The sequence below is a fragment of the Nycticebus coucang genome, chromosome 16 (assembly GCF_027406575.1).
Source record: "Nycticebus coucang isolate mNycCou1 chromosome 16, mNycCou1.pri, whole genome shotgun sequence".
Taxonomy (NCBI): domain Eukaryota; kingdom Metazoa; phylum Chordata; class Mammalia; order Primates; family Lorisidae; genus Nycticebus; species Nycticebus coucang.
In genome coordinates this window covers 15,808,023-15,832,172 of record NC_069795.1, presented here as the reverse complement: position 1 = coordinate 15,832,172, position 24,150 = coordinate 15,808,023, and the positions used below count along the sequence as shown (strand labels likewise).

General features: G+C 38.6%; 1 protein-coding gene across 3 annotated transcripts in view; it reads right to left on the bottom strand.

Moving 5' to 3' along the window:
• Positions 1-4,589: 4,589 nt before the first annotated feature.
• Positions 4,590-24,150, bottom strand: part of GRIK1 (glutamate ionotropic receptor kainate type subunit 1) — a 398,514-nt gene continuing 378,953 nt past the window's right edge. Inside the window, exons 15-17 of one of the 3 annotated variants that reach the window (XM_053565649.1) lie at positions 23,217-23,467; positions 5,461-5,547; positions 4,590-5,044 (exon numbers count right to left, since the gene is read on the bottom strand). In XM_053565649.1, the coding sequence (XP_053421624.1) occupies positions 4,889-5,044; positions 5,461-5,547; positions 23,217-23,467 (494 nt within the window). In that variant the 3' untranslated portion in view covers positions 4,590-4,888. Of the gene's footprint in view, positions 5,045-5,460; positions 5,548-21,681; positions 21,890-23,216; positions 23,468-24,150 lie in introns of those variants that run through there. The other 2 variants (XM_053565650.1, XM_053565651.1) reach the window with 2 other exon arrangements.

Sequence of the window (24,150 nt, the reverse complement as noted above, 5' to 3'; positions counted from 1 at the left end):
ACCTCTGTCCATTTCTCATAATGTCCAGATAAAATGTCAAGATTAGTCTGACTTTTTCCAAAGTTACCCGAGATTACTTTGATCGAGGGTGGGGATCCTCTGCCTTTCACTGACTCCTTCGGGAAAGCTCCTATTTTGTCATCAGCAGAGGTTTCGACTTTATTAGCAAAACTCGATGGTTGCCAAAAAGAGGAAGCTGGAGTATCAATGAGTAAAATAGCCTATGATTTATTGCCCAAATCTGGATACTTTGTGAGGAACAGAGGATGCCTAACTGATAGTCTTTTGTGATTTCAGGCTTAATGAAGAACTGTTCATAGCAAATGAGGCTGTCTGGTTAGCCTACCAATTAAGAGAAAGAAAGGGAAATGAGGAGGAAAAGTAAGGAAGAAGGACATGCTTGTAAACCAACCAACCAACCACAAAAATACATGCTCACAAATCCATTTTGGTATCTCTGCTAACTGAGTACCTGTCTCAAATTGAAGAAACTTCTCTAATGGGCTATTTTGTGGGCAAAGCTTAAAAGCAGTTCTCTCTTCTGTACCCACAGCATGACCGAGAGCATAGCCCACTCACGGGCAAAGCTCACCAGCTGCACATTTCTGTATTTCTAGACATTCAAATGTCAGGATGGTTTAAGGTTGGTCATTGCACTCTCAAGGCTTTTGGGACTTTGAATTACTACTTGTAAACATAGGGTGTATGTCTTCACCCTGGTGGATTTACTATTCCTATTTCCTCCTGTTTCTTCTTGTCCACACTGCTGCTATTTTAGAAGTTTAATATAACTGGAAAAACTTTCACTTCTGGTGCAGGTCCAGACCTGAACAAAGCTGAGAACTGAGTGTTCCTTTGGGGTCCCAGCCTCTCCTTTTATCATCCCTTCCCTGCCCCGCAGGCACCTTCTCCAGGTGTAAGAGTTGAAACAGCTTCAACACCCCCCTCCAAGCTGTAAAAGTTACTTAATGATCTAACAAGTCATTGGTCAGTCTCATCCGCCAGTCCTCCCCTGGTTTTGATGCTATGAAGGCCTTCACCACCCCAGGGTACAGAAAAACAGCAGATGGAACGTGTACATGTTAGATATGTGGCAGAGCCCCGCAGTTAGAGATTAGAGGACTGGGTGATGTGTAGCTAACAATAGTAACTTTTAGGGAGGGTATAAGAGTTCTGTGAAGTTTTCTCAAAGGAAGGCAGACTTTGAGAATGATCTGTCTGTCTTTCTGGGATTCTGAATGTTGGTAATAAGGGCTAACTTTAACCCACCCAAGTGTTTGGCTCTTGTTTCTGGTTCCAGCACCGGGGTTACACAGGCCCTCCATTGCCTTGCTTGTTCTGACTCCGTACTCTTTGGACACTCTTTCCCTCTAGACATCCTTGTCCTCCTCTCATTCTCTAGGCTGGAAATGACAACTAATAAATGACTTGAGCGAGTGTATTGTCACTTGGGCATCTTTTAGCCAATGCTCCAGTTTATTACATAAATACGACCCCTCTCGTTTTGGGAAGTATCTGGTGGACTATATATTTTGGGACTGGTAGACTTCATGTATTTTTAAAAATCACACTGCATGGGCTCAATGGCACAATGTTTATGGTGCTGGCCACTTGCAGCGAGGTTGGCCGTTGGAACGTGGCTCGGGCCAGCTCAGCAACAATGACAACTGCAACAAAAAATAGGCATCATTGTAGTGGGCTCCTATAGTTCCAGCTATTTGGGAGGCTGAGGCAAGAGAATTGCTCAAGCCCAAGAGTTTGAGGTTGCTGGGAGCTATGATGCCACGGCACTCTACCAAGGGCGATATAGTGAGACTCTGTCTCAAAAATAAATAAATAAATAAATAAATGCAATAAAAAAAAAATAAAGGGTGGCACCTGTGGCTCAAAGGAGTAGGACGCCGGCCCCATATGCTGGAGGTGGTGGGTTCAAACCCAGCCCCGACCAAAAACTGCAAAAAAATAAATAAATAAAAATAAATAAATAAATAAATAAATAAATCACACTGTATGGGTAGCTGCTAGAGATACTTTTCCCTGAGCAGAACTGTTACCACTTACATTATTCCTCCTTTGAGACAGCAATCACGGGAGCATCTCCATTAAGAGCCCCTTTTGTCATTTCAGGTAAGGCGAAGAGGTAAAGTCATAGCTATTCAGATGGAGGAAAACAACTTCTGGGCCATGCTTAATCTTCATCTTGTTTTCTTTAGCTGTTTCTTCTTCTTTCTTCTTTTTTTTCTGTCTCCCTCCAGCTTCTCTTGGGCTAAGAATAAAAAACTCTGAACCCCTGGATGTGTCTCCAACTCTGTGGGGTCACCCCAAGTAATGAATTGTGTGTCTTCCTTTTTATCTACAATAAAGATAATTTGAAACTTGAAAGGAAAATAAACCTTCATCGTGAACATCAACTTTCAATCCACAGTGATCTCTATCTCTTTTTCTGAATATCTCACCTGAGCAATCTGTGTCTTTTAGCATCAAGAAGTTGCAGAAGAAAGAAATGTTAGATTTAGTTTTTAATTAACTTTGGCATTGATTTCTACATAATTCTACACGAGTCACTGTTCTTTAGTGAACGGGATTAATCTCAAAGATTAATGGTTGTTCCCAGGAATTTTTCTGGACCAGGTTCCAGATGCTTTGTACTTTCTTCTTCTGCTTGTTTCTGAACTCATTAGCTTACTCCGCTATTCACCCTAAAAGGCCCAGACACACACAGAAACACGGGCACATGCACAGGCACCAAACCTGCTTTCAGAATGAAAACCTTGAGGAGAATAGAAGATGGTCATGAACTACATGTAGCAGTTGACATAAAAAAGTCCTGTTCTGCAATTTTGCCTAGTTCAATATGTTTTTTTAACAAATTGTTCATAGCAACCATGATACGCCTTGCATGAAAATTCAGTCACGTACAATGAAGAGCAAAGAGGTTAGTGGACCTTAAAATATCTACAAACCAGGATGACATACAATCTATTTTAGCTATTAGAAGTTGAAATATTCTTTTCTTCACAAATTGCTGTAAGGTGAAATACAATGTGAAAAAATAGAATAATATTTTCTAAAATGAGAGAAAAAATTAAAAATCACCAAAAAAAAAAAACCTGGAAAATGTAAAAAAAAATGCCTCAGGTGTAATTTTCAGCAAAGTAACTACACTTTGCATTTTCCACTCTAATACATTTTCATTCTAAACTATCTTTAGCCAGTTGAATTCATCCTATTCCTATCTGTCAGATTCTAATTTCTGCATCTGAATGCATATTATGAGCCATTTTCTTCTATTTATTGTAGTAAAAATTCTGAGTGATCTTCTTCTTCTGAGTATTGATTACAATTAAGCAAAATATCCATCCAATATCTGTTATTGCTATTTTAAAAGTTATTTCCTTTTCATTTTCATATCTGAAAATATTTTTGTACTTAAACACCAAGGAAATAGATTAAAAGTTTTTTGGAATTATGGAACAATCCTAAAGAAACCACTGGAATTTAATTGTAGGATGTTATTGACCGACGCCTATTTCTTTCCATTGTTCCTAACACAATGGATGGCACCTGAATCCCCCAGTTAAGCCATCCCCTCCCTATCCCCTAGAGCAGGGGTTCTCAATACAGGTTGCCACCCACAGGAACTGTATTAAAGGGCCGTGGCATTAGGAAGGTTGAGAACCACTGCCCTGGAGTTTTCCTGACTCTGCCCTTTCTTCATGACCACTTTCTGAGTCCCTGATGGCCTCTCTGCTTCTGCTCTGGCTCAGGCTAAATATCTGTGTCCATGACCCTCCCTCTCATCTTCCTGCTGGCTTTCTTTCCTTTAATCCTTTCTCTGTCCTTAGCCAGGGGACAGCTACCTGTCAGGCCCATTGTACCTCTTGTGTTTTACATTTTAATTGCACCAAAATCTCTTTTCCTCTAACACTGTGGCTGCACCTCTCTCACTTCAACCCCTTGGCATACACTTCCTCAGCCTGGTGCGCTTGCCTCCCCCTTCTACGTCCTGCCTTTACCTGATTGCATCCAAGTCACCTCGCAGATCTCAGCTTAGCTGTTCTGTCTTCCAGGAAGACTTTCTTGACTCAGTCCCAGGCTAAATACCCTGTGTGCTTTTTCAGCTTCTGACTTCCTCCGAGGACGTTCTAATCCTGCTTTGAATAATAGGCTGCTTTTCTTCTTTGTTTTACAATGTGAGAACAGGGACCATACCCGTGTTCCTCATCATGGGATCCTCAGAACCTAACATGGTGCCCAGAATATGGGGGAAACTTACTTTTTGAAAGTATTTTTGGTTTTTATTTTTATTTTTTTTATGATATACTTCACTAATGTTTCGAGTACCTTTTAAACTCTTCGTAAGATTAGATTTTAGAACACAAAGTTAAATGGCTTCACTTTACTATAATAACTAGGACATGGTATAAACCAAAGTTACTTTTAAAACTCAGTTACCCAAATAACTGTGTCTGTCTAGACTAAAATAGTAAGAGGATTCTTCAAAGTAGCAAACACACAGCTGGCAATATTCCACAACCACACCTACTGAATGTTGGGTGGGGGGCAAGTCAAGAAATGCACACTCAAAATTTTCTGGAAAAAAGAAAACCCTGTTGTTTTATTATTGTTTAGAAAGCACACACAGCAATTTATTGGGGAAAAAGAGAAAATGCAAAATAAGTGAGCATACAAATTCTTTTCAAAAGAACTGGTGTCACTTCCCGAGTAATATCTATGTGAGCTTTTTAAACCTTCGCGTTTCTTATATCTGTATACATAATCAGAGTTACGGATATAGATATACAGAAACACATCACACACACATCGGAAATCCTTCCTCCAAACATTTCTATTATTTTCTTTCTCTTCTCCCAGGTGTGTTCTCGGATCACGCCACAGTCTCTTTTCTCTGAGTTCGTCTTTGATGACAAGTAAGAATACTTGTGAAGGAAGATTTCCCCTTAGTTCTTGCCTTTTTCTTTAATTTTTTCTGATTCTTGAGTGAGATTCCCAGTTCTTCCATGATGGCATTGAAAGACAGACACTAGGGAAGATGAAATAACAGAGCATCAGTTTAATCAAACTTTTCTCCATCTAACATTGACCTGCCTCTTGCCTAGGTTTTTATGAACACAGGATCCCAGTCTGAAGTCAGCTCTGCCACAACTGGCCAGTTCACCTCACCTCCTCCTCCACCCACTGGCCGCCCACTTTTTCTACTTGGGGAAACTGAGGTGGCAATTTAGCTGGGCAAACTTTGGAGTTTCACTTCACAAATGCAGAAGTAGAAAACTACCCAGTTAGAGAAAACAGAAAGCTCGCAAAATAGAAAACTTACCTTTGCCGAGACACCAAAATAGAGTAAAATTAAGTCATTTTCCCCCATTGAGATGATCCAAACATTGATAGGTTTATCAAGGCATATGGACACTTCAGTAATGCTATAGAAAGTGAACAAACCTTCTCTACACCAAGGCTTTGTTTTTTTCTCCCATGAAACCTTACTTTGTTCCTAAAATAAAATCTAATTCTTGATGACTTTCCTTTCTGATAAAAAAAAGAAAAAAAAAAACAATTTTAAATTGTATATTTTCTCCAAAAAAAGAAACAAAAAACCCCCTAAAACAGAGTTTCTGGTAGCAACAACGATGCAGCTGAGGTTGAAATGAAAAATAATATGGTACTGAACTGCACGGCAAAAATGATGGCTTAATACAAAACAAAATGGGACTATGATTATAAAGTATTATACATACGCAGACAATTACACTATATCTGTTCACATGCACAGTATACAAAGCTGAATAAAACACAATTTACTGTCATTTTTTTAGCCAAGATAAGATCTTTGAGTGATAAATTCCTGCTTATCGAAACTTCTGTAGTTTCTATTTGATGGGGTTACTCTTACATCCTCTAGTGAGATAAGCCATCACAGAACAAGAAAGACTGAATGGTTCCACTTAGATGAGGGATCTAAAATAGTCAAACTCACAGAAACAAAGTAGCATGGTGGTTGTCTGGAGTTGAGAAGAGAGAAAATGGGAGCAATTGCTATCAAGAGATATGAAGTTGCAATGATGCAAGATGAACAAGTTCTAGAGCTCTGCTGTATGACACTGTGCCCATCGTTAACAACATTGAGTTGCACCCTTAAACTTTTTTCATGATAAATGTTCTTACCACAATCCTCTGAAAACCCAAGAGCTTTCATAAAGTTTATGGATATACAAGTACACTTCTTTATCCTTAGCACACAAAATGGACATGGCTGAAAATCAAATAACAGCACGTCACCGGATGATTTGTCTAGGTTGTAAGTGTCTTGTAGGAAGGAATTGGTGTCCAACATTTGCAAAATCTAACCATCTAGTGTAATCCATGCGTATCAATGTACAACATGTACATTTGAAAATTTATACTTTATTGAAAATTATACTTTATCGTTCCAAAAAAGACTTGATAGATAATAAACTTGATAGATAAGTTTAGATAATCAGTAGTTTTAAAATTTTCCTACTGGATTTGAAAACCAGATGCATAAATTTAAGTTCTAGATGTAAACTATTGGCCCATCAGAAATACATCTCCTAAGAAACTAGTTCTTGGCCTAAGTATTTTTGGTGTCTTTTAAGCATATGTGTTTATAGGATTTGAATTTCATTTCCATTTAGGTTCTAAAAACATTCATTTCATATAGGTTGATTTTCTTTCAAATGGCGAGTTGTGGCTTCAGTGAATTGGGAGAGATGAACTGCCACACAAAGAAAATAATCAGAAGTACTTTTATGAATTATTCTTTAAAAAGTATTATAACAAGTACAGATGTTCCTTTTCTTACAATGAGTTACATCCCAGTAAACCCATTGTACATTAAAAATGTCCTTAATTTAACAAGTTATTTAATACACCTAACTTACCAAATGTTGTGGCTTAGCCTAGGCTACCTGAAATGTGCTCAAAACACTTACATTAGCTTGCAGTTGGGAAAAGTCATCTAAAAAAATAATCTATTTTATAGTAAGGTGTTGAGTACCACATATAATTTATTTATTGAATAGGATAATGAAAGTGAAAAACAAAATGACTGTATGGGTGCTTGAAATATGGTTTCTACTGAATCCATATCACTTCCATACCATCATCAAGTCAGAAAGTTTAAGTCAAACCATCATAAACCAGGAACTGTTTGTATATCATATTGTGAAATATGATAATTTTTTAACATTTTATGCCATGTGAAATTTATATGTTGCTACTAAAATCAAATGAATATTGTATAGTATTATTGTGATAGACAGTATTTATTAGTGTTTTTCCAGCTTGGCTTAGAAATTTATTTAATGGAGGGGGGTTTCTTGGCACAGAACATTTTTGATTTAAGGAATGTCATGCAAATGGAAACAAAGAAGAGAAGAAAAAAAAAACATCAAGGAATTTACAAATGTTATACCCATTATATATTAAAGAAATTTACTACTGGAGATATTAAGTGACTTACCTAAGAGAAAAAGTTTGCATTTGAACTCGGTCCATCCAGCCTGTCCAAATCCAAAGGCTTTCATTGGAAATCATCTACCCATTGATAGTTTATATTAATACTTAATTCCTTTTTTAAAAATCACGATAGATAGCATTTGGTGAATTGTTTTGCCATAAAATACGTGTTAAGAAATTCCAATCTTTCTGCTTTATTTTAACTCTTGCCATTTTATTTTGTGTTACATTGAAACAACCAAAATGAGTCTCCAAATTTATACTGAAGAAAGGACTCAATGAAATCTCCCTTCCCTATTTTGCATATGGGGTGGTCACATATTTTCCTGACAACACGCTTCAATTAAGTTTTTCTTTTAAAAAACACACTCTCCCCAATTTTAGACTACCTTAAAGTACACCGAACATCTTTGTTCTTTTGATTAACTCCAAGCATCAATATATTGCTGCTTGCGTGAGAATGAATATAAATATAGTTTTATCAGTGATCCAGTCTCTCTGTCTTTGGTCACAGTGATTTCTTTTTGGTCCTCACTTAATTCTCTGACTGTCAAAAAGAAAGTGGCAAGATATTGGGGCTGACTTTTTTGCTTCCGAGTCTTTGCTGTAGTCACCAGAGAAGATGACCTTTAAGGCCCCTACCTGCCATGAGCTGAGGTACACCGTATCCACAGGTCACCTCAGCACAGAGTGGCACAGGAGGGGCTCATATTCATTAATTAATTTGCCTTTTATAATTTCAGAGTTAAATGTATATACAATACACAAAGATTCAGCTTCTGAATTGATATCAAAATGACAGTAGCCTCCTAATGATTCTATTTCTGGGGCTGGTTTTTTCATATTCATAGAATCATGGAAACTTTATTTTAAAGTATGACAGTTTAAATTCCTAAGCTCTAATCTCATCAGAAAGTATCATGTATAACGATATGCAGCCAGCTGCCTTGCTGCCGAGGCAGCAGCAGCTGGGGCAGGATGTGCTAGTAGTATCCTCTGGTGCTTTGTAGATTGGAAATTTCCCCAGTAGCTTGGATCTAGGTCTTCCGGTGGATGGAGTTCACATTTCTAAGGGATCTACATGTGGCCACTAATTTCTGTTTGGAATTCATTTAAATTGAATCTGGATGAATCGATTTGGCAACAGACAGAATGCTGGAGTTTCGATCCTTAGTACCCCAGTTAGACAAGGCAGGTGTTTATTTTCTCTTTGACTCAATTTCCTTACTTATAAAATGGGTCAATTGTGGAATCCTTTTTCACAGAACTGTGATGAGCATTCATGAGCTGATACGTGTTAAGTCTATTGTAAATACACTCTTTCTTTAAAGTAAAATTTTCTACACTATAGTGAAAATAAATAACTATTTTGTCACTGTTGATGAGGGAGGTAAGATGGAGCGGGTGATGCGTCCTTACTTTCGGCTATTGTAGGCCTTTCAATGCAGCAATTCCTTCCCGTTGTTTATACTGGTGTTTTAGTTAAAATCATTCCTATGAACAGTTAAAACAAATTTTCCATGGGTTGCATTACTTGTTTGGCCCGTCCTTCATACGTTTCGTGTTTATGTGGTAACGGGCATGATGGCAGCTTGCATGGTGCTCTGTGAAGGTCAGGAATCTGGACATCAGAAGGAAATGAAAACTAACAGCAGTCGCTTGCCATTAAACAAATAATACCTCTGCACTTGTGAACCCATTTACGATGAATCCCTGCCATGATACGTCTGATAGGAAAATTCACTTACAACTACATTTGTAGTAATAAGGTATGGTATTACCATCCACGCTGTTCCTGACCCTACCCAAATGCAAAGTGGGGTGTGTGTGTGTGTGTGTGTGTGTGTCTCCTCTTTTTCAGAGGAAAGGAAACTGAGAAACAGACGTCAGTCTCATAGAGGCTGCCATGGGTACAAGAACTGCACCTCCCGGTTTTAGAAGGAGAAGGACATGCTTGTTTATTTTGCCTTTGCAGAAAGTCATTCTGCTCCTCTGATGCAACAGCGCCTGCCGGGTGCCCCTCATGAGCTCACTTGCCTTCTCTTTTGTGTTCTTTTGCTTATTCCCCCCTTCCCTTATTTTAATTGCTGACTGAATGGCGTCTCCTTTGAATTAACCCCAAATATTTGATTTCTTGGTGCTGGTGTGAGTCTGGATATAAATTATATCTTCTCCTTACACCTTTATCCTCCCTTTGTTGTAAACGTTACCCTAGAAGGGGTGGGAGGAACTAATGAAGTTCTTTTTTTTTTTGTATCTAAAATATGCTGCCTCAGGAAAAATGATCCAGAGGAAGAGAACAACATTTTTTATTTTTTTTAAGTTATAGGAAAATCTCTGGGCTAGAATTCTACTGAGTTTATAGTATTTAAAAAAGTCTGGCATTGACTTTCATGCTGGTTAAACCCTTGGCATTAGATTGTGAATGTCAATTTGGTTTCTCTGTGTAGATCCAGCGTTCATACATTGGAGTCTTTGGTTAATTGTCAGAGGTTTAGGTGAACATCTAAGAGAATCACTATGGATATTTAAATCTTTACAGATTTTTCCGATGAGTTATTTTCCAGAAACTCTGGCCTGGCTAAAAATATAATACAAATTTCACATTTTTTTTTTTTTGTTCTTTTTTTTTGTAGAGACAGTGTCTCACTTTATGGCCTTCGGTAGAGGGCCGTGGCCTCACACAGCTCACAGCAACCTCCAACTCCTGGGTTTAAGTGATTCTCTTGCCTCAGCCTCCCAAGTAGCTGGGACTACAGGCACCCGCCACAACGCCCGGCTATTTTTTGGTTGCAGTTTGGCCGGGGCCGGGTTTGAACCCGCCACCCTCGGTATATGGGGCCGGCACCTTACCGACAGGGCCATAGGCGCTGCCCCAAATTTCACATTTTATATAGGTTTCTCCCTTTGAATAGGCCCTTATTAAAGACACTTGAAGAGCTCTATGATATTGTCTAATAATTTTTTACATTGCACATAGAAGAAAAGGATGTAGGTAATATTGTTGTTTTATAGATGTAAAGTCTTTCATTTTATTTATAGACATGGTATAACTCGAAAGTAAGCTATGATTTGAAGTCTTTTAGTAAATATCATTTTTAGTAAAATATTAAAGGAATAGATTCCCGAGAAACAATCATATTATTATTGTATTTTTTTTTTTTTTTGAGACAGAGTCTCACTCTGTCATCCTGGGTAGAGTGCTGTGGTGTCGTAGCTCACAGCAACCTCAAACTCTTGGCCTCAAGCAATCCTCTTGCCTCAGCCTCGCAAGTAGCTGAGACTACAGGTGGCCACCATAATGCCTGGCGAGTTTTCTATTTTTAGTAGAAATGGGGTCTCACTCTTGCTCAGGCTGGTCTCAAATTCCTGAGCTCAGGCAGGCAATCCTCCCACCTCTCAGTCTTTCAGAGTACTAGGATTACAGACCACCACACCTGGATATTACTGTTATTATTTCTGTGGCTTGACCAAACTCCTGTGGAGTCACCATCTCAATGGCTTTTTTTTTTTTTTTAAAGAAGGACTAAGGATTCACATCTGTTAATATTTTTTACCTCTCAGGTCTAATGTAGTAGCAAGCCTAGGATGTTCTGGGAGTTAGAGTCAGGAAATTTTTAAAGGAATAGTCAGTTGTTTTCTACCTCGAGACTTGGAAAGTCTTGTCATCCTCATCCGTTTGTCCATGGGTTTCACTTTTCACAGGAGAACTGATGACCTAAGAGCAGAGTTCAGGCTTCAGTCATTCCCCATTAATAGCATGAAGGTAGAAGGGAGGTTCTGGGAGCAGCTGTGGGGCGCCATCTTTGGGGAAGTTTTCATATTGCAGAACTGAGGATCTGGGCATTTCCTCTGATTTGATCTGTTCTCAGGGCTCATGCAGAATCCATGGGTCATCTTTCATGTACCAGTCCTTGGAATTATTAAAAAGTGGATGAGAGTGGTTGAGCAGTGAATGCTATGTTATCTTCCATCATGGAGGCCACGTGGATTTGTGCCTGAGAACCAATGAGGAAGCTTATCCTTAGCTCCTGGGTCTGCGCAAAGAATCTTAGGGTGGAGGAAAATATAGACACTGAAATAAAACTTCATCTAGGTGTAAAACTGAGTTCTAATTAAGAGAAAAAAATGAACTAAAACTTCAAAGTGTGGTCATCCACCCTAATCCCCATCAGTGGCCCAGCAGTCACTCTTTGCCCCTCCCGTTTCCCTGCACCTTCAATGCTTCACACGAGCTATGCCTGGGTAATCTCCCCCAGAGCCCTTGTCTTCCTATGGCTGTGGCGCATGGAATCCACAAACTCATTTTTTTCAGTTCCTTTTGTAACCTGTTTTCACTTCCTCCATGTCTTCTGTTCTCTCCTACTTCATCTTCACTCCCATACTTGAGTCCTGGGGGCCAACATCTTTATTTCCTCAGATCCTATATTTAGATTTCTCTCTTAACCTGAATACGTGCTCTAGAATTCCTTGCTACTATCTGAGCTCCTTAAACCATTAAAATATACTTATGAGAGACACAGGCTTACTTAGATACACAGGATCTTCTTTCTGGGGTTCTTCTTTATTTAAAGATTTCATTTAGAAAACATTTCCGCATTGAAATAAATGTAAGTATATTGCAAAATGGTATGCACAGTCCATATGAATTTTGAATTTTTTTTTTATGATTCTTAAATTTTGCACATGGGGTAGCTGCCTGGACAATACAATGCAAACTCCTGGCAGGTAGGGGTGTGTAAGATACTTCTCCTTTAACATTAGGGATAATTTCACTGAAAACTTTGAGAAGTGGGATTAACATTGAGGCAATGTAATATGTTGATATTAATCCATGTGCTTTCTTTTAATTCTTCTGAATCCCAATCTTTTTTCTCACTTTTAAAGGTGAAGCATGAGTTTTATATGTATTACCCTCAGCGTAGGATGATATAGAAAAAAAGTCGAATTTGTAGCTTTGAGCTCTTAAATGGACTTTCGTGGATCTATAGAAGACACTCCAGTCTTTGAAGCTATTACTTATAACAATTAGGTATATGAAAGAAGGAAAAATAAGCATTTTGAATTGTAAAAGTTTGGCATTAAATATCATCAGAGCCTTCAGGACCCAGCTGATAGGATTATAAAGAAAGGATTGTCCTGTGTCTGCTCTCAAGGAGAAGAGCTCAACCAAGTGATGGGAGAATCTTGACCATAGCCAGGAGGCTGAGGGAAATCCAGAAATGTGAGATGAGGCCCCACCTTTGCCTCTTTTGAGATCAGACTCCCATGTGATGGGATAAATGGAACAGTGTGGTAGGTATGAGAGCCTGAGAACACGGAATCTCCACCACGGGCTCTCAGAGAAGGCAGCCACTCGGGTGGAGAAACATCGGCAGGGGCTGCTCCAGGCCAGCCTGAGGCTGCCCTCCGACTCTCCCCCAGCCTCCCTAGGGTACCCAAGATCAGCTGGGACTTTTCCCTGCTCCAGAAATGGATGCTGGTATCAAGAGGAGGATAAGTGGCCCACTCTAGCCTTATGACCAGGAAAGCATAGAGATGTTTCTGCAGGGAGGATCATCTTCAGGTGGGTCTCCCGTTAGGTAAGCAGCTCTCCTTGCTTGAAGTGGAGGGAATATGTGCTTGTACTTGAATCCAAACCACACCCAGTGGCTTTCTCCACTATCAGAGGTCAAGGTGGCTTCCTTCCTTCCTTGGCCCTTCTCTCTCTGGCTTCTGATACTGAAGGCCTGAGATGATTCCTTAGAGATTAGCCTTCTCTTGCCTCATAAAGAGGGGCCTGCTCTTTTTAACAGGTCAGCGGCTGAGTTAGGGTCATAGAAATAAACTTCCAAGACATTCTCTGGCTGCCCCTTCTCCTATTGGGAATGGCCCTGCCCTTGAGCAAAGCCGACAGTTGGGCACATAGCACAGGTGCACTCTGTATAGAGCCTTTGGGGTCTGAGCCTGAGCACCCTGCAGTTGGTACACATTTTTCTTAAGCTATAAACTTAGCAAAATAATTCTGATACTATTTTTTTTGGAGAACAGAATTCACCTTCTGTTAGAGGTTCCCCCAGCTAGGGGATCTTGTCAACTCAAGGTAATCCAGTTTTAGTTTAAAAATACTTTCCTTTGGGCGGCGCCTGTGGCTCAAGGAGTAGGGCCGGTCCCATATGCCAGAGGAGGCGGGTTCAAACCCAGCCCCGGCCAAAAAAAAAAAAAAAAAAAACACACACACACACACAAAAATACTTTCCTTTGGTGAACAACTTGGTTAACCCAGACCTCTGTCTCCACCTCGCTTTTCCTTCTCTTCTTTCTAAGTGCTCTACCATATGGGATTAGGGGAGGTGTCCAGGGGTTCGGGGGCAGCTGGTCCATGGCACCTCTGTCCTTTTGGTTTCCCTGGGGTGTGACCTCCTTCTAGGTCATGAGCACTAATTCTGTCTCTGCTGTGATTTCACCAGTCTCTCTGTCACATCTGCACACTGTGTTTTTTCTGCTTGAACCTCAAGTCTTCCCGTCCACTGGTTCTCTCAGCCCTCCCACAAGGCTCTTGGGTGGGAAGAAACGTGGATGTTTGGATGTTTTCCTCTGGGACTGAGGAATACTCTATGCAGCTCTGCCTGGGCTCACTCTTGAGATACTGTTAAGAAGCCATTCAGGAGACAGATGTAAAATATCTCTATACAAGTCTTACGATTTCTGGGGCTACAACATATTCTGTTCAGAATTCCCTTGCCCTTTTCAGGGGTTTCTATTTTCCTGTCCCTCTAAGTTTGGACTTGGCCTGGGGATGCTCATTAGCTAAGTGATGGCGTCCCCTCGGAGATTCGGATAGTATCCAAGACTTTGTGACTTCTCTCCAATTCTCCCTTTCCTTGTGGTCAAAATCCAGTCTGGCTTAGGAAAATGAGGTAGGAAACACTGTCATTTGTATTTCACCGACCTTAGCATTCTGGAATTTGGCTCTTGCTAATTATAGATAAACTTTTTTTGAACTAAAACAACTATTCAGTCAAATGTCTAGATCTAACAATTAAAAGCTATAGTTTTCAAGTTTCTTTGTATGCAATTTGCAAAAACTAGTTACCACTCATGCTGAGAGTTTGACTCATCTCCAGCTTTGGAGCAGTTTACATGAAAATGCTAGTGTGCGATGGTGGGAAGAAGGGGAGGGATAAAAAGAATAAAAAATAAATGCACGTTGTCATTTCTCCTTGTTTTTGCCTGTTTCCCTTTAGAAGAAACGCTGAGTGCTACTTATAGAACCTAAAGGACCCAGGATCACTTATCCTCCCCTTTCTTGAATTCTGAGGATATAATCAGCCCTGCAGCTTCAAATACTTTGCTGGGTACGTGCCTCATTTTATTTATCACCTACACTACAGGCTCATCAAAGTCAAAAACGATTCTACTATAATAACCGTCACTGTGTTTGCAGTGATTTGCTTATAACTGATTGGATAGGTACCCTCTTGTGTTTTGATGCTGAGATGTCTAGTTGGTCCATTTTCTATACTTCTGAGGAAGGCCTTTCTACTTTCAAGTATCAGCAGGGTAAAAGTGATTCTTATTATGATAAGAATTTAGCACACAACCATATTAAAAAATACGTCAACAGCAAAAACACGTTTTATCACTGCTTCAATATTTTTATTTCTTTCCCCTTTTGCTATTAGATTTTTAAGAGGACAATGGTTGGAAAGGACTTCAAATTCTACCTCCTCTTTCCACAGATTAGAAAACTGAGGTTGAGAGAAGCAAAATCACTTGCCCAAAGTCACAGAGCCAGTCAGTGTCCTTGGCTTGTGGTTCCCAAATCACCTGTCCACGGGGCCAGACCTCTCTTCCAGAGTTTGTGTGGTTTATAAAACAGCATCAGAAAAGTTATTTCTAAATGGTTGTTAATTGCTTCTTGGCTTCCCTAATAATTAATGAATGTTTAGTTTCTAAGAAAAGGAAAGCTTCTTTGCAGAATTATAAAATTAACCTGAGTAAAGAGACACCTGCAAATCAAATGAGTTGATCAGACTGCAGAAGCAATGGAGCTAAAGATATTTGGAAGCATCTGAAAATGTGTCAGGGACACTGAGGACAGAGCCACACAAAGTTTGAATAGGTTATTTTCGGATAAGATTTTCTTACTCCTCATTGGTAAAGACTAAGTGATTGGGGAAGACTTATTGTTTGAACTTAAAAAAGAATATTTGAATACGGGCGGCACCTGTGGCTCAGTCTGTGGGGCGCCAGCCCCATATACCGAGGGTGGCGGGTTCAAACCCGGCCCCGGCCAAACTGCAACCAACAAATAGCCGGGCGTTGTGGCGGGCACCTGTAGTCCCAGCTACTTGGGAGGCTGAGGCAAGAGAATCGCTTAAGCCCAGGAGTTGGAGGTTGCTGTGAGCTGTGTGAGGCCACGGCACTCTACCGAGGGCCATAAAGTGAGACTCTGTCTCTGCAAAAAAAAAAAAGAATATTTGAATATTTTAAGCCTAAACACTCTATTCAGTTGAAAACTTGGGCAGAAAGACAATTCTGATAAATTAACATTTCATAGGTGATGGGGGAAATACAGTAACTTCATGCCATCATTCAGGTCTTACGCATTATTTGTGTCTATTTGGATGTATCCATTGTAACATGAACATTCCTTGTATATTTTGAAGAATTGACTGTATTTGATGATTTAAATTCTGTAGTGAAACCACAAAGTGCCTTTGTGATGTTGATGTTTTAGCATAAGAACATCTCTATCTTTGCAATTAAAAAATTCTTCAGAAATTGAAGGAAGACCCCATTCTCCAGCATATCAGTCTCTATGGAGAGGATTTTGAAAGCAAAAATGATTTTAATATGCTTGTGCATCTGTACATAAAATTCCCTAACTGCAAGAAGCATAATGAGATGGCTCCTAAAGGCAAGTTAAACTGCAGCATCAAGCAGAAATTTTTCATTATCTATAAGAGTTAATTAATAATGCCATTTGGCACAGTTAGATGTGCAGAAAATAGTACAGTAAGTAAGAATGCTTTGCTTTTCTTTTGCTTCCAAGGGCTGTTCAGGCTACTTTAAAATTGCTTACTGGGAAATAGAACTTGTAGGAGAAGGGTTATGTGCCCGGACACCAATTAGAATTCATTGTGGTCTTGCATTGCTGCAGATGGTCGTATGGTATATGGTATAGAGAGTGAGGCCAATGCAGTGAGATGCTGGAAAATGATTTTCCTTGGCTAAGTTTATCATTATATCATCCAGCTGATTTTCCTAATGACAAGATTCCTATCCACCAAGTATTCCTTAGATAGTTCCAATTTTTTCTGGAAAAAAATCTACAAGAATTCAATTTATAATTTTAGCCTAAAGAAAAATAAAATATAAAGCATTTTTCACTTTTATTGCATTTGGTTAGAGATGACATATTGAGAAACAAATTAGACAACATTACGTGATTCCTTGTTGTTGATACACGTGTTTGATCTTTAAATACTGCCCTGCTCTTTCCTCAAAGTGCAATCCACAGATCACCTGCTATGGGTGAATAAAAACTCACACGCACCAGCTGATTTGAAGTGAAGCTAGCAAACCTTCTACCTTCCAGATTGTCCTAATGAAAATTTATGTTTAGCAACTATTTTTAAGTAAAGCAATTTTATTTAGGATTGTTGGAAAAAAACACCTGTAAGAAAAGTTATTTAAGGGCCAGGTGTGGTGGCTCACGCCTGTAATCCCAGCATTCTGAGAGGCTGAGGCGGGTGGATTGACTGAGCTCACTGGTTTGAAACCAGTCTGAGCAAGAGCGAGACCCCATCTCTAAAAATAGTAGGGTGTTGTGGTGGGCACCTGTAGTCCCAGCTACTCAGGAGGCTGAGGCAAGAGAATCGCTTGAGCCCAAGATGGCGTCTATGAGCTATGACGCCACAGGACTTGACTGAGGGTGACAGAGTGAGACTCTGTCTTAAAAAAAAAAAAAAAAAGGACAGAAAATTTATTTTTAACAAAACCTCTCATTACTAGAAATAGATTTAATGACAATTCACGTATATGACCTAATTTTGGAGGATGCTGCTATAATCAAGCTAATTTTTATGAAAACTAATGTGTTTTAAACATGCTCTTTCAGATTATATTAAAAATGTAGATTTCTAGACTTTTCCATCTGAGGATCAGTGTCTGGAAGAAGAGCCTATAAAATGTAGTTTAAAAAAATTTCTCAGGTGATGCTGATCTGGGAATTAATGAGTTAAACACAGAGTTTGGAAGTTTTTCATTCACATTCACTTGTTCACTGTTTTTGTTCTGAATTTCACTTGAAATGCATTTCCCCTGGCAGGATCATGGTGAGCTTAGTATTTGCATTTACCCAAAGGCAAGAACTGGTTGTCTGGGAGCCAGCGTGTAACCAAAGGAGCAAGTGGAGAGTGTAAGGAGCTTTCCCTCCTGAAATGAGTGCGAGTTCCCCAAGGAAGGAAAGGCCACAGGGAAAGCAACAAACTGTCTACTTTTTAATATGAACAGTGGTAGATCTATGTTTTACCACTAAACATAAAGATGATCAATTGAATATCATGAAATTTTTATCTCAAAGACGTGTGGTTTCTTTCTGAATCCTCACTAGAAAGGACCTTTTGAATATCTAATGCTAAATTATTGTTTTATATATTACTTGAAACTAGTGACTCCATTCCCAAAATCAATCAATCAATTCATAAACAATGATTCATTGAGTTCCAATTACATATATACACATATGTACATATATAAATGTATGCTTTCGCTTATTGGGTCTCAGCCTTTCCTGTATATTAGAATTAAACTGGGATCTGAAAAAACTACTACAGTGTTACCCAAGGCCAGACTAATTAAATTAGAATTTCTAGAGATGAGGCTCAGAACTTGCACGGTAGAGCCTCACGTATTCCCAGTTTAGGTCCTTCTGTCATGAGGGGAGACCTACCCACTGATTTGTGATGCTTGTGCATAAAGAATTAATCTTTAGAGCACTGATTTGCAACTGGTGTGCCACGAGAGGATCTTAGATGTGCCGCAAACATTTTTAAAGATCATCAATGAAATTATTTTCGAAAGAAGTTCAAAGCACAAAAAAGTATATTCCTTTTTAATGCTTTTTTCTTTTGGGATCAACATAATTTAAGTGTGCCTTGGAAGTTTAACTATGGGTTCAAGTGTGCCGTGAGATTAAAAAAGTTTGAAAAACACTGTTCTAGAAAACCTGTTTTCTAAACCAGGCTCCGTTTAAGATGCTTGATAAATTTTACATACTGCCTATGTGATGAGAGAGCAATACTTAGTTTCTCTAGAAGGAACCAACATGTGTTAGCTGATGTTTATTAACAGGACCTTTATAAGTAATTTCATTCTCTATGCCATGGTTTTATTTAATTATCAAAGTAAATGTATGAAGTCTATAATATTATCTTGATTTTACACATGGGGAGACTGAAGATCATATGTTTCCTCTAAATCATAAATATTGTTTATTACATGGCCAGACACAAGGAAAGCTATTTGTATGTTATTCCAGGACGAGATACACATTGTCATACCCATGTTCCCTAGAATAGGATCTTTGAGACATTGATCTGTCAAGATGCTTTGGGGAAAAAAATTCTGTAATCTAATGGGTTTGGGGGCTGCTAAATACTTTTTCACCATGTTGAAAATTCTCATTGCCTGACCACATATTGCACCGACTGACATACCATATAGTAAAGGAGCTTTTAGTGTGATGCTCCATGGTTTATTTATCCATGAAAATTTTACTTGAGAAACACTCGCTAATGGAACCTATTTTGAAAAGTGCTACTTCAAAACTTTATGACCTAGAAATTATGTCCCAGCATTACATATTAAGAAATCAAGACTGAAACATTTGGTAACTTGCCGATGGTCATTCAGCACGTGGTTCTACTAGAACTTGAACCTAAGTTCAGTTCATTTAGAAAATGCGTTTTTGATTCTAAAATCTATGACCCAGGCCACTGACTCTGATGCCAATTTCTCTCTCAGTGATACTGTGTTAAAATTGTTGAAAGGATCAAATGTAATGCTGTATGTGAAAACATTTTGGAAACTATAAAATACTATATAAATATCAGAATTCAATGGCATGCAGTCTAAAGTAGGATACAAGTATTAATTTTAGGGAGGGATAATTTATTTATTCAAATCTCTGAATTATACTTTGGAAGGATGATCTCTGTAGAAAGTCAAGTTTTGTTAGTTATTGCTGAACCTGATAGATTGTCTACTTCATCAATCATGCTTGAACTTTTTTGGTAGCATTTTTGGTTTATTAAATAGTCTGTGGGAAAAAATGTTTATATAATTTGTGGTTTCTATATGCTGAATCAATGAAATATGAAACTAATAATGCAATATTTATCCCAACATCTGATTCTATTGATTATTTAAAGGTGAACTCTGGCCTGGGACAAATAGTATATTGCTTCTACTTTAATAGTAGTAAAAAGTTGCTAGAATTATTCATATTTTCTTAGCAAGGGTGAGAAACATGGCAAGAGTCAACTTTCCTGAAGATCCTTTATTGGACAGATTTAGAGTTGACTGAAGAGACTTGTGATTCAAATATAGAGACCCATTTAAAACTAAAAAGAGAGAAGGCAGATTACTCATGACTACAAGGCATATCTGTATTTCTGAGGAGTGGGTTTTAGGGGATCACTTGATGTGTCAAAGGGTAACCTCATCAGGGACAGCAGAGACCAACTGATCCCATATTGAGGGAAGATAAAACGCATTCTCAATTCCCTTATTCCCTGTAAAGGGGAAACAGGCCCCAAGGAACCACAGGTAGATATTCTCTGTCACAACAAATTAAGTATGCAGTTGTCATTCTGTGTCTCCAAGTTGAGTCAGAGAGGGAGTTATTTACAACTCTTTAAAGCAGGTGGAAAATAAATCTACAGAGATCTGTAACTAATCATTGTGGAAACTCTTTATTTTTTCCCTTCTTCCTTTTCTCCCCAACATACTTAAAATGAATTAATAATGGGGATGGGTCCAGAGGAATAAGTGTGAACATGGGAATGTTTAGAAATGATTGCTTCATTAACAGCCACTCTATCCTGGGCGAGTGGGAAGGAAATGTAATAACATCTTGTGGAAAGATGTTCATCAACGCAAAGAGAGTGGGCAAATGAATGGCAAATAGAAAATGCTATGAATTAGTTCTAGATTGGGGCTTTGCTTAGATCTTCAGAGAAATATAGATTAAAAAAAAAATCACAGTGTTTTAGAGACTCTGAACGTACAGAAATTTGTCAAATTCTACAAATGAACATTACCTGAGAGCTCATGTTAATGAATTTCTGCCCAGAAATCATTCTTGACTGTGGTCTGTGGCCATGAGTGATTTCAGTTTAGTTAATGCTCTCCTATCACAACAGAAGTCTCAAGTTCTCTTTTCTTTCTCTGGATCATAGTTTTTGAATCCTTAAAATCTAGGACACCTTTGAGTCTTTGTGTAAGTAATACATTTTGCATAGTAGAATCAATCTGAATTAACAATTGACATTGTTATGGAGTATGTACTTATTGAGAAGATGCAGATTTCAAGTAGTTTGAAGATCTACACAATGTAGATGAGACATGGAGAAGGAAAGAGGAGGGAAAAAAGTTTACAAAGATGAAAAGAAGCCTATACGATTAGCATTTTTTGGTCACGCTTTGTACTTGTGGAAGCCCAAATGTCCTTTTTCATGAGGAAAGAGTCACTTATATTTAATGCATGAAGATAGAACTAAGATAACTATTTGGGCCAGAGCAGATTCCTATAAATACACATATCTGGGAGTCTCTATGCCCCTAACATGCCCTGCTTCAACATACAGTGCATGTCTGCTTCTAGTGTCTTGAATTCAATGTCTAGAGCAGGCGTCCTCAAACTTTTTAAACAGGGGGCCAGTTCACTGTCCCTCAGACTGTTGGAGGGCCGGACTATAGTTTAAAAAAAAAAAAAAAACTATGAACAAATTCCTATGCACACTGCACATATCTTGTTTTGAAGTAAAAACAAAACGGGAACAAATACAATTCGCACCGCCTCATGTGGCCCGCGGGCCACAGTTTGAGGACACCTGGTCTCAGGATACGAATTTTGCTATCCTGAAGGAATAGGGGAATTATGGCTATTTATGCTTAGTGGATATAGATATTATCAACAATACCAATTAGCAGAAACAATTTCTACTGGGCATACTTTTTTTTTTTTAATTGATTACACAGTATGAACTGAGGACTGTGTCTGAATCCCTCTCTCCTCGCGAATAAATTTGCCACATTCTAAATCCGTAGATAAAGTAGTTCCAGAAGTGGAGTTGGTCGGATGGGTTTGCTTACACTGCAGTCCATAAAAGAAACAAAAAGCCTTGCATGCAAAAGAAATGAGAAAAAATACAAAAAAATGAATAAATCAGAAGCAAGAATGAATGTTTAAATGAAAATTTAAATCACATGAAGCTGGCAACTATGAGAAGCACATTTAAGCATAATATATACAAGCTTTTATTTTTCAAATTGGTTGCATAAGACAAGTCACCTCAAGAGCAAATTGAAAGTTAAACAGATCAGTCCATTCTCCCCTTTAGTTAAAGACAGTTTTCTACAGCGAAGTCTAGGAAAGGAGTACTCATTGTTCTCACAGTTGCCTTGTAATTCTAGGGAAGATTTTTATGTAAATCCAGGTTATTATAAGTCACTCCCTATTTGGGGCACTTAAGGAGGGCTTCCACTTAAAGAAAGTGGATCTACCATCAGGTTAGTAATCAGAACCAGCCATGTAATTTGCAGAGCCTAGTGAAAAATGAAAATGTGCAACCCTTTATTAAAAAATTATTTAGAATTTCAAGATAGTGACAGCAGAGCATTAAATTGGCTCTGTTATGAATAGCCTATGGTGTCAAAATTCTAATAATATTTTTAAATTGAATGGGTAGCCTACAGCACTACACTGGCCATAAGCTTTGTACTTTGTTTATTCCAGTGTACTTATAAAGGAATTATCTTAAATCACCATCAGCTTTTTCAGAAAAGTATAATTTCCTTCAAAAATAAAAATAATAGGCCAAGATGGTGAACTGTTGAAATTATCTTATAATTTTAAATACAATTTTGAAAAACAAAGTCTCAAATATATTTTACTGTCATTTTTTATTATTTATTATATACCTGGCAAAAAAAATATTTGGAGTCAATTACCCTTTTACAAATTATATGTTGGTATAAGCAAATGTTCAATTTCATAATACTACTTTTATACCCTTATATAAATTGTTTTGCATTAGTACATGTGCTCAGATTCTACACTTAAGGGCTGGTTTCTCTCAAATACCTTTTTATACCTTTTCCAATTTTGGATTTATTTCTTCCTTGCTTTCTCTAGGGTTTCTATGTTGTAAGAGCAAATAAGTGTTAGAGAAATTAACTGTGTTTGGAATTTCTGCACTGTCATTCCAAATAGCACTAATTGGATTTAGTGTATAAGGCTCTTCCTTCTCATTAATAAATGATGGAGCTACAAGGCCCAGAGCACTTGGCAAGGGTTCAAAAGCTCTTTAACTGAAAAATGGCTGTTCTGGCCATCTAATTCAATAGACTGTTACCAAAAAAAGGCCTCAGCCCTACCCTCCCCACTCCCAATTTAAGATAGATGATGCAAACCAAAAACTACCCAGCCCTAGAAAGAGATGACTCACCTGTTCAATATCATTGTTCTTCCGTGATTTGTATATGAATTCTCCAATAGCTACAAATACAGAAAGGACCAGTCCGGCAGCCAGAACAATGAAGATGCCCCCAATATTCTCTACCCCCAGAGCGCTGGCCTCCTTGCTGTCCTCCTCGGGGCAGCCGTTCCCACGCCACCACTTCTCTTTCATCATGTGCAGTTTGCCTTCTTCTTGGAGTTGAAGAATAGCGATCGTAATTTTATCCCGGTAAGGGGAGCCTGGAAGTGAAGACGTTGATCAAAAAGAAATGTGAAGATGACATCAGAAAGTACTTCTGTGCTAGCAGTAACCACTTTATGGTTGTTACAGACCCCTGACCCACGAATCAATTAGCAAAGGGCAGGGAAGTCCATCCTGTATTTTCAAGGCTCAGAATAATTTGGAAAGGGGATCACTGACCCCTGGCCCAGACTGTTGACTTCTTTTAAATAAGGAAAAGCTAAATTAGGAATTCCTTGACATAACTGTCTCTGCTACGTTCTTCATGAGTCTTTTCTCGTGTCAAAAATTTTTATTATTTAGAGTCTACACATTTTGAGGCCCTGGCTTGTCTCATATCGCAACTGAGCATGGCTAGATGACCAATAGGTCAACCCTTGGAGTTCTGTGTGGTCACGTGATTGATTTCTGGCGGATGAGAGCCAAAGAGGTTTTTGACATTTTCAGTCTTTGTGCCATCAATCTTCCCATTTTGATCTTCTGTTCTTTCTCTCTCCCTTTCCCAAATATACCACAAGAAAAAAAAGGATTTCGAGTTGCTAGCATTGATGGAAATACAAAATAGAAGGAATTGGGTCCCAGAATGACTGCATGAAGCAGAGCCTCTTTTTCAATCCGCAGTGGAGGATGATAATCAATAGTTACTGTGAAAGCTACTGAAAATTTGTAGATGTTGGTTATA